The 10,834-nt window shown below is 40.6% G+C and overlaps 2 protein-coding genes across 3 annotated transcripts in view; one reads left to right on the top strand and one right to left on the bottom strand.

Moving 5' to 3' along the window:
* The window catches only part of LOC133547484 (gastrula zinc finger protein XlCGF28.1-like), a 229,426-nt gene that overhangs the window by 194,070 nt on the left and 24,522 nt on the right, over positions 1-10,834 (bottom strand). The window lies entirely within an intron of this gene.
* Positions 1-10,834, top strand: part of LOC133547485 (zinc finger protein OZF-like) — a 33,568-nt gene that overhangs the window by 13,022 nt on the left and 9,712 nt on the right. The window contains exons 1-2 of one of the 2 annotated variants that reach the window (XM_061893171.1): positions 162-283; positions 1,898-2,120. In XM_061893171.1, coding sequence (XP_061749155.1) covers positions 1,898-2,120 — 223 coding nt within the window. In that variant the 5' untranslated portion in view covers positions 162-283. Of the gene's footprint in view, positions 1-161; positions 284-1,897; positions 2,121-10,834 lie in introns of those variants that run through there. The other variant, XM_061893172.1, reaches the window with a different exon arrangement.

Here is a 10,834-nt window from a genome sequence, read left to right as displayed (position 1 = left end):
CTTCCTTCAAACACGTGTTTCACTGGGACAATAGTGAGTGGTGCACACTTCCTTCAAACACGTGTTTCACTGGGACAATTGTGAGTGGTGCACACTTCCTTCAAACACGTGTTTCACTGGGACAATAGCGAGTGGTGCACACTTCCTTCAAACACGTGTTTCACTGGGACAATAGTGAGTGGTGCACACTTCCTTCGCCCGGCCACAGAAGACAAAAAAGAGTTGCTGGTGTAACAATAGGAAGAATATATTCCACTCCTCTCTTGTACACACGGCTTATGAGGTAATATACATGATATATTTTCATATTATTTATCTTATTTACCTCATATGTTGTTCGAAGCTAACGTGCTAGCTTTAGCCCGCTAGCAGGCCTTTGTAGCAAATGCAAGCGTTTTTTTTTTTTGAGGAGTGTATTTTATATGTTCTCTATGAGAATTATATTGACTTATTTAATACTTTAACTGTTTTTTGTTGTATATTACAGTCACGCTTAACATCATTGAATATTTGTTACTAGAAAGAAACGAACGTATTTTAATTTAAGTCTGGAATAAGTCACATGATATAATAATAATAATAATACATTTTATTTGGTATAGCGCTTTTCAGTGTACTCAAAGATGCTTTACAGGATGAAAAAAAATATTATTGTTATTGTAATGACAGTGTAATATAATGTATTATTGCAGTGGTCTGCTTTATGTTGCTGTCAACTTTATTAGCAATAAATACAAATGATGTTTGCACGCACTTCTATTCCCTTGATAACATCCATCCATACCTTTTCTACCGCTTGTCCCTATTTGAGGTTGCGAGGGGGGGCAGGGGGTGCTGGAGCCTATCAGCTGCATTGGGTGGACATATCATGGAAATTAAATCAACTGATGTTTGTTATTACGAATACACTATCTGCACAATTGTAAGTGATTAATGCTTATTCAGTCGGAGTAAAATACATATTTAATTAAATAAATGTTAAATATTAAAAATAGCTTTAATATACTGCACATAAAATGAATTTGCATCAATATTTTGTTTTTAGTCGAATCATGAGGTACCCAAATATTCAAAAAATATGTTTACATTTATGAATTTGTATATATATATATATATGTATATATTTATATATACATATATGTATATATTTATATATATACTCGCTGGCACTTGTTCCACGTGCTTCGCTGCACTTCTGTTTGTTTTCTGTTGGGTTAAAAATGTTGCTTTCGCAGAAGAAAGTTAAAGTAGCAATGATTGTCACACACACACTAGGTGTGGTGAAATGTGTCCTCTGCATTTGACCCATCCCCTTGATCACCCCCTGAGAGGTGAGGGGAGCAGTGGGCAGCAGCAGTGCTGCGCCCGGGAATCATTTATGGTGATTTAACCCCCAATCACAACCCTTGATGCTGAGTGCCAAGCAGGGAGGTAATGGAGAACAAGGAGAGGATATTGTGCGTAAAAGTAAAGCCAACCGACCACAGCTCTGTAGTCCTGGTCACCGTTGACGTGAGGTGGGACTATTTTGGAGGTGCACGTCAAGGTTGGCTGGTAGGTTGGTAGTGGGAGGAGCCAGTTGGCGTCACTTGATGCTGCAGCACAATGACACTTTTATACGTGCAGACTGACTTCATGCAGTCATGACGGAACTACAATCCCAGCAGGAGGTTTTCTATAAGTTGTTACTTTTTAATCAGTAATTAATGCAAATGCAGAAAACAGGATCAATGACACAATTCATAATAATCAATAACTGATGATTATTCCACGTGTAGAAGAACATCACTACAAAGTGGTGTCAGTCCACTTGGAAAATATTATATTTGATGGTCTAAAAAACATTTGACACATCATAGCTGAAGTTTGTTTGTGTTGTCTTGCGGACGTCCAACAGATGAACGCTCGTCAAGAAGAACGTCCCCTTCAGCAGCAGGAGGATCCACAGCCCCCCCACATTAAAGAGGAAGAGGAGGAAGTGTGGATCAGTCAGGAGGGAGAGTGTCCTGTAGGGCAGGAGGAGGCTGATGTCAGCAAGTTTCCACTGACTGTTGTCTCTGTGAAGACTGAAGAGCATGAAGACAAACCACCTGAGTCCTCACAGCTTCATCACAGTCCAAGTAAGCACAACATCCACATATCATCTAATACAATGTTTGTGACACATGTTCATCCGGGGGACACATCACTAAAGATGGAGATATACCGTATTTTCCGCACTATAAGGCGCACCGGATTATAAGGTGCACCTTCAATGATTGGCCTATTTTAAAACTTTGTTCATATATAAAGCACACCGCATTATAAGGTGCATAGAATAGATGCAACAGTAAAGTTAAAGTTAAAGTACCAATGATTGTCACACACACTCTTGGTGTGGTGAAATTATTCTCTGCATTTGACTCATCACCCTTGATCACGCCCTGGGAGGTGAGGGGAGCAGTGGGCAGCAGTGGTGCCGCGCCCGGAAATCATTTTTGGTGATTTAACCCCCAATTCCAACCCTTGATGCTGAGTGCCAAGCAGGGAGGTAATGAGTCCCATTTTTATAGTCTATAGTATGAGTCAGCCGGGGTTTGAACTCACAACCTATCGATCTCAGGGCGGACACTCTAACCACTAGGCCACTGAGTAGAGGCTGGGGTCACGTTATGCATCCTTTACATCAGGGGTGTCAAACGTAAAGCCCGCGGGCCGGATCAGGTCCTCAAACAGGTTTTATCCGGCCCGCGGGATGAGGTGGCTAAGTATGAAAATGAGCCAAAATGTTTGAATGAAAGAAACTGATGTTCTAAATGTGTCCACTAGATGTCGCAATAGCAATTTTGTGTATTTTTGTAGATGATGCTACATATGTAAAAACACAAAAAACACACATGATTTTAGTGCACCGGTAGACAAAAATGATCAAAGTACATAAATAACATCCTGTAATTTGATTTTAATATTTTTTTTTTATCTTGATGGATGGAACATTAACACCAACGAGTTGATTGATGAACCTTATCACATAATTTAATCAGAAAGTATAGATAACAACAAATAAAGATAGAATACTATCAACAGCAACATATAAATGTAAAAAAAAAAAAAATTCAGAATGTGCTTGTTCTATTTTCGAACAAAGAAATCAATCCGAAGTTGTCTTTATTTTTAAGTTATTGTGCCGTGATTTTACCAGTCCAGCCCACTTGGGAGTAGATTTCTCTCCATATGGCCCCCCACCTAAAATGTTTGACACCCCTGCTTTGGAGGGAGCTGCGTTAAAGGGAATGTCAACAAAACAGTCAGATAGGTCAGTCAAACTTTATTAATAGATTACAAACCAGCGTTCTGACAGCTCCGTTCACTCCCAAAATGAATAAACAGCTGTTTTATTATTTTCCCCGATTCAATAAACAGGTAAAAAACAGTCTGATACTGTTACGGTAAATCAAAGGTTAGTGCAATCACAATATAGTAACACTGGAAATAGTGCAAAGCAATAATATATCAATAACTCAACGTTGCTCAAACCCTAATGTCACAAAACACAAAATAAACATGTAAAGCTCACTTTATTAAGTTATTCCTCATCCACTAATCCCTCTAATTCTTCTTCCTCAGTGTTCCAATCAAACAGTTGGGCGTATACAACATCCAACATGTCTCGTCATTAAATGAGTCATTGTCGTTGCAGTTAATGTTAAATTCTCTCGCTGCTGCTCTATTCCCGTCTTCTACTGTGTGACTGATCTCCTTGAGTTTAAACTCTGCATGGTAGGAGCCATTTTGGAGTCTTTACACACAGAAACGGCATGCCTCCCGCAGTCATGTATCCCAGCATGCACCGTGCACTTCTTCTTCTATGGGGGAAATTAAGGTTGGCGGCTGTAGAACAAGAAGCGCACTTCTTCTTCTACGGGGCAAAATAAGGTCGGCGGCTCGAAAAGAAAAAGAAGCGCACTTCTTCTACGGGGGAAAATGAAGTTGGCAGCTGCTTACCGTAGTTGCGAGACCTCCATCTGTCAGGTTCAAACATTGATGACATCTATTAAACAGGACAAAAAGGCAAAGAATCAAACAGAGACAGAATTCAATTTATACTCGGATCCGAGGAGAGGCATGGCCATTGTACTGCCTGTACAAATCCTGCACCATGCTCTGCCCCAAGATCGTTCTCGTGGTTCTTTATTTGATTTTCACCCCCCTCCTTCCCACAGCTGCTTCCTCATGGAAGTGGGTCATGACCAGCATTGCCTTCGGTTCCCGAACAGATCAAAGAAAATCCCATAAAATAGATTACAGAGAGTCCCATAAAATAGATCAAAGAGGGTTCGTAAAAATACTTAAAAGAGTTTCTCTGGAAGTTGGGCAGATTCTGCCATCTGTCCGCCTGGAAGTCCAGCATTCTTCTTGGAAAGCTCCAGCCTTTTTTCTTCTCGTCAGGAACACAATGTAATACAAGGTTTTATTTGATAATTTACACTGAATTCTTCTGACATTCCCCCCTGTTTATCAAATAAATTCCCCATAATCTTCGTATCCCTAATAACTTCTTCTTGCGATTTTCAGTTATTGTTTAACTTCCCTTGAAACAAGCTATGTTTACACTCAGAATTGAACATCAATTTTTCCCTCATAATTATCAATCAATCAATCAATGTTTACTTATATAGCCCTAAATCACTAGTGTCTCAAAGGGCTGCACAAACCACAACACAAACCACTACGACATCCTCGGTAGGCCCACATAAGGGCAAGGAAAACTCACACCCAGTGGATGTCGGTGACAATGATGACTATGAGAACCTTGGAGAGGACGAAAACAATGGATGTCGAGCGGGTCTAACATGATACTGTGAAAGTTCAATCCATAATGGATCCAACACGGCCGCGAGAGTCCAGTCCAAAGCGGATCCAACACAGCAGCGAGAGTCCCGTCCACAGCGGAGCCAGCAGGAAACCATCCCAAGCGGAGGCGGATCAGCAGCGCAGAGATGTCCCCAGCCGATACACAGGCAAGCAGTACATGGCCACCGGATCGGACCGGACCCCCTCCACAAGGGAGAGTGGGACATAGGAGAAAAAGAAAAGAAACGGCAGATCAACTGGTCTAAAAATGTAGTCTATTTAAAGACTAGAGTATACAAATGAGTTTTAAGGTGAGACTTAAATGCTTCTACTGAGGTGGCATCTCGAACTGTTACCGGGAGGGCATTCCAGAGTACTGGAGCCCGAACGGAAAACGCTCTATAGCCCGCAGACTTTTTTTGGGCTTTGGGAATCACTAATAAGCCGGAGTCCTTTGAACGCAGATTTCTTGCCGGGACATATGGTACAATACAATCGGCAAGATAGGATGGAGCTAGACCGTGTAGTATTTTATACGTAAGTAGTAAAACCTTAAAGTCACATCTTAAGTGCACAGGAAGCCAGTGCAGGTGAGCCAGTATAGGTATATATGTATGTATATCTGTATATAAAGGTATATACAGTATAGTCGTAATATAATCAAACTTTCATGTTCTTGTCAAAAGTCTAACAGCCACATTTTGTACCAACTGTAATGTTTTAATGCTAGACATGGGGAGACCCGAAAATAATACGTTACAGTAATCGAGGCGAGACGTAACAAACGCATGGATAATGATCTCAGCGTCTTTAGTGGACAGAATGGAGCGAATTTTAGCGATATTACGGAGATGAAAGAAGGCCGTTTTAGTAACGCTTTTAATGTGTGGCTCAAAGGAGAGAGTTGGGTCGAAGATAATACCCAGATTCTTTACCGAGTCGCCATGTTTAATTGTTTGGTTGTCAAATGTTAAAGTTGTATTATTAAATACAGGTCAGTGTCTAGCAGGACCGATAATCAGCATTTCCGTTTTTTTTGGCGTTGAGTTGCAAAAAGTTAGCGGACATCCATTGTTTAATTTCATTAAGACACGCCTCCAGCTGACTACAATCCGGCATGTTGGTCAGCTTTAGGGGCATGTAGAGTTGGGTGTCATCAGCATAACAGTGAAAGCTAACACCGCGTTTGCATATGATGTCACCTAGCAGCAGCATGTAGATGCTGAAGAGTGCAGGGCCAAGGACCGAACCCTGGGGAACTCCACACGTTACCTTAACGTAGTCCGAGGTCACATTGTTATGGGAGACGCACTGCATCCTATCAGTGAGATAAGAGTTAAACCAAGACAGGGCTAAGTCTGACATACCAATTCGTGTTTTGATACGTTCTAATAAAATATTATGATCGACGGTATGGAAAGCAGCGCTAAGATCGAGGAGCAGCAACATAGATGACACATCAGAATCCATCGTTAGCAATAGATCATTAGTAATTTTTACGAGGGCTGTCTCAGTAGAGTGATTTGCCCTGAAACCGGATTGAAAGATTTCACACAGGTTTTTAGACGCTAAGTTTTCATTTAGCTGCTCTGCAACAATTTTTTCGAGGATTTTTGAAATAAAGGGAAGGTGAGACACCAGTCGGTCGTTTACCGTGAGGTCAGGTTCGAGGTTAGGTCTTTTAAGGAGAAGATGAATAACCGCTTTTTTGAATGCTAGGGGAACAGTGCCCGAGGAAAGTGATAAGTTTATAATATTTAGCACTGATGGACCTAATAATACAAAGAGCTCCTTGATAATTTTCCCAGGAAGTGGGTCAAGTAAACATGTTGTTTGTTTTATTCCATTTACACGTTGTAACAATTCCTCTAATGTTACTTCCTCAAAACGAGAGAAACTATTTTGGAGGGCAGTATCCGCCGTATATACAGTCGTATCTGTGTTAATATAACCCAGTTGTAGCTGGGACACATTGTCTTTAATCTCCTTTCTAATGACTTCAATTTTCTTACTAAAGAATAGCATAAAGTTATCTGCTGAGTGGGTGGAGCTACTGGAAGGGTTCCCTTGTTGGGTTAGCGATGCGGCATGGTGTAGTGGGTAGAGTGGACTTGCCAGAATCCTGAGGATTTCAGGTACGCTTCCCACCTATTACCATCCAAATCGCTGCCGTTGTGTCCTTGGGCAGGACACTTCACCCTTGCCCCCGGTGCAGCTCACACTGGTGAATGAATGATGAATGAATGATTGGTGGTGGTCGGAGGGGCTGTGGGCGCAAACTGGCAGCCACGCTTCCGTCAGTCTACCCCAGGGCAGCTGTGGCTACTGATGTAGCTTACTACCACCATCGTGTGAATGAATGATGGGTTCCCACTTCTCTGTGAGCGCTTTGAGTATCTAACAATAGAAAAGTGCGGTATAAATCTAATCCATTATTATTATTATTACCGTACTAAACAAACATTTAGGATTGTTTTCATTAAGGTGGATGAGATTCGAGTAATATTTAGCTTTAGCTAAGGTAAGCATGTGTTTATAAGTTATTAAACTATCACTCCATGCTTGATGGTGCACCTCAAGTTTAGTCGTGCGCCATTTGCGTTCCAGCTTTCTGCATAATAATTTCTGAGCTCTAGTTTCTTCTGTAAACCACGGGGTAGGCTTTTTTGGAGCCTTTTTTAACTTTAGTGGTACTATGATATCAATGGTTTCACGCAGGGCGTCGTTAAAGTTGTTAGTGAGGTTATCAATAGAGCCCACATACTTTGGGAATGGTGCCATTACCGAGGGCAGTAGGTCAGTAAGAGTTGTCGTTGTGGCCGTATTAATGTTGCGGCTGCTATAGCATTTATTATTATTATTAGTTTGCCGAACATGCGTCTGAATCTCGAACTTTATAAGGTAATGATCTGACAATAGTTTAGTATACGGGAGTATCGTAACTTTGGAAACGGTGATAACCCTGACAAGCTCTAGGTCTATCGTATTACCGTTGCAATGCGTGGGTTTATTTATTATTTGTGTAAGACCACAGCTATCAATTATAGTCTGGAGCGCTACGCACGGTGGGTCCGATGGGGTATTCATACGGATATTAAAGTCCCCCATTATAGTTATATTATCGGCGTGCGTCACTAGATCAGCAACGAACTCTGAAAATTCATTGATAAAGTAAGAAAAGGGGCCTGGGGGGCGGTAGATAACGGCCAGGAATAGAGGCAGCGGTGTGACAAACCTCATAGTAAGCACCTCAAACGATTTATATTTATTATTTATGTTAGGACTAAGGTTAAAGTTTACGTTGTATATTAGTGCGACCCCCCCCACCCCTTTTAAGGGGACGGGCAATATGCGCATATGTATAGTTAGGAGGAGATGCCTCATTTAGCGCAAAAAAGTTGACTGGTTTAAGCCAGGTTTCGCTGAGACCGATGACGTTAAGATGGTTGTCTCTGATGACCTCATTAATTAACAACGTTTTGGGAGACAATGATTTTATGTTTAAAAAACCTATATTATAGGTAATTGGCTGTTTTAGGGAATTTTTGATCAAATTATCTGTAGTAGTAATATTAATAATGTTGTGTTTATTATGCCCAGTGCACTTAATATAATTACGACCATATCTAGGAATTGATACGACGGGAATTTTCCGATTGTTTGTTTGGTGCTTTGATAAACTGGACGCATCATAGTTTTCCACCTCAGTAGAACGCATGTCTAACTCTGAAACAATCAAAGCAGAAAAAACTTGTTCTAATTTAACTGACTCCTTACCTAGACCAGTAGTCTCGTATCTTCCATTTAAATCCTGCTTCAGGATGGAGGGAAGTGGTGTTCTGTGGGCCTTTAGCTTTGTTTTCAGCCCCGCTCGGCATCCGCGTTTCCGATCACACCACTGGCGTCTGCTCCGTTGACGGCCTCCGCTGCTACTATACTCCGCTGCTTCACAGGCCGCTGGATGTAGCCGGTGAAGTATTCCCGTGCTAGCTAGCAGGTCTAGCAAGCACGCGTCTATCAGTCCAAAATGGCCCGATCTATACACATCCAGAAGTGTCTGGCGGTCGTAAGTGATCACGGAGTGACCACGATGTGAGCCAGCCATGAAGTTTGCAGAATTGTCCGGTATTTTTTTATTTATTATGACATTTCTGGAAATAAATCAGGAACACCATCCAGGTAGGTATTCTCGTCGTCAGATTCATCTTCTCTGTCGTCCGCCAGAAAGTGCGTCTGAACAGCTTTATTGTCTGCTGTGCTAATCGCTGTGGTAATCAAGACGGTTAAGCAGAGAACACAAGACAGGGAATACAACAACATCCACACAACGTCAGTCTTGTTGAAAACGGCCATAGATACTAAATATCAAAGACTTGTATTTGCCAAACACGTCCAACCACCCCTCCCACATAGATGTATCTATGCCAGAGTACTTTTTAATCTTACCGTTAAGGGTGTGCAGGCCTTCCAGTGCTTTGGTCAGGCTACTTTCTGCATCAGTGTAGTTTGGTATGAACGTGCAACACTGTTCACCAAATATTGTGCACACGCCCCCTTTTTCCGCTAACAACATGTCTAGCGTTATACGGTTTTGAAAAGCCATAAGGAAGGTGGCGACGAGTTGATCAGCGACGGCTTCAAGTCGGCCTGTGTAATTTTCTAATCCCTCTACGTTCTAGTGGACATAGTTTATTCTATCAACATTCTTGTTAATCGTACACCACCAGTAGAAGGAGGATTCAAATCCACCTACAACTTAATTTACCAATTTATAGTCGTCAGATACACTTCTTTGGACATCCATTGGATTGATCAAGTTAGATCTAAAACACTTTGCCAGTTTACATCATGTCTAGTTATTTTCCAATGTCCAGGTATCAAAACTGTTCAGATATGTTAACAATCCTTGTACAAATATTCATACATGTACTATGTGTAAGCAGTTATCTTATGATAAGTTTCCTAACTGTTGTACATGTCAATGCAGGTATAATTAGCTTTTTTTTATTTTATTTTATTATTTTACATATTTATCAAATATTAGTTTCTGTTTTGTCTCTTTAGCTACAGGTACATTTTGTTTTGCTCATTACTTCAATCAAACCTTTTTGACTCATCTTGAGTAATTGTCTGGGCTTTTACATACAACACAATCAATTTGTGTAGCCTTTCCTACTTGCTCTGCCATAAGGAACAATTTAATTGCCAAAACAGGAACCAATTATTATCAAATTTTGACACAACTGTGACAGTGGAATTTGTAGTGTGCTAGTTAACATGTCCCTTTAATAAGACAAATACAATCCAGTGGAATTTGTAGTGTGCTAGTTAACATGTACCTTTAATAAGACAAATACAATCCAGTAGAATTTGTAGTGTGCTAGTTAACATGTCCCTTTAATAAGACAAATACAATCCCAAATACTTTTTTTTCCCACTACATGACCTTTTTACAATGTGCTAAGTGTAGTCAGCTTGGTCTTTCCACTATCTTTACTGCTGTCTTAGTTGTTTACAACCTCTCTCCCCCCTTGGAGAATGCCAATGTTTCCTTTTCATTGATTTTTCAAAATTTTGGTAGCTGACAAGGTCTTCCAAATATTATTTCAAAGGGTCTTAGTCCTGTTGTACTTGTAAGGTTCATATACTGTACATTTTTACTAACTCTTTGCATAATGCTTTTGCTACTGTTAGCACATCTGCTTTTCCTTTAGGAAATATTTCTGCCCACTTTGAAAATGCATCTACTATGACCAGACAATAATGTTTTCCTTCACTCTCATTTAGTTCAATAAAATCCATGCATAGATGTTGTATACATTTTTTTTATTTTTTGTATGAATTAAACTATAGGAAGTATGGTACTTCTAGTCATGTCCCTCCTGTTGAGCCATAAGTTCACCTATGGCTCACAACTGCTACCCACTTCTACTGATTGTTTGGTCCGATTAGTGTATTGTCTGGACATACATAGATGTATTCTTTGTACAACGTGACTGTT

This window comes from Nerophis ophidion, unplaced genomic scaffold (assembly GCF_033978795.1).
Source record: "Nerophis ophidion isolate RoL-2023_Sa unplaced genomic scaffold, RoL_Noph_v1.0 HiC_scaffold_118, whole genome shotgun sequence".
Lineage (NCBI taxonomy): Eukaryota > Metazoa > Chordata > Actinopteri > Syngnathiformes > Syngnathidae > Nerophis > Nerophis ophidion.
The sequence above is the reverse complement of the archived record's forward strand: the minus strand, read 5'-3'. Positions and strand labels throughout refer to the sequence as shown.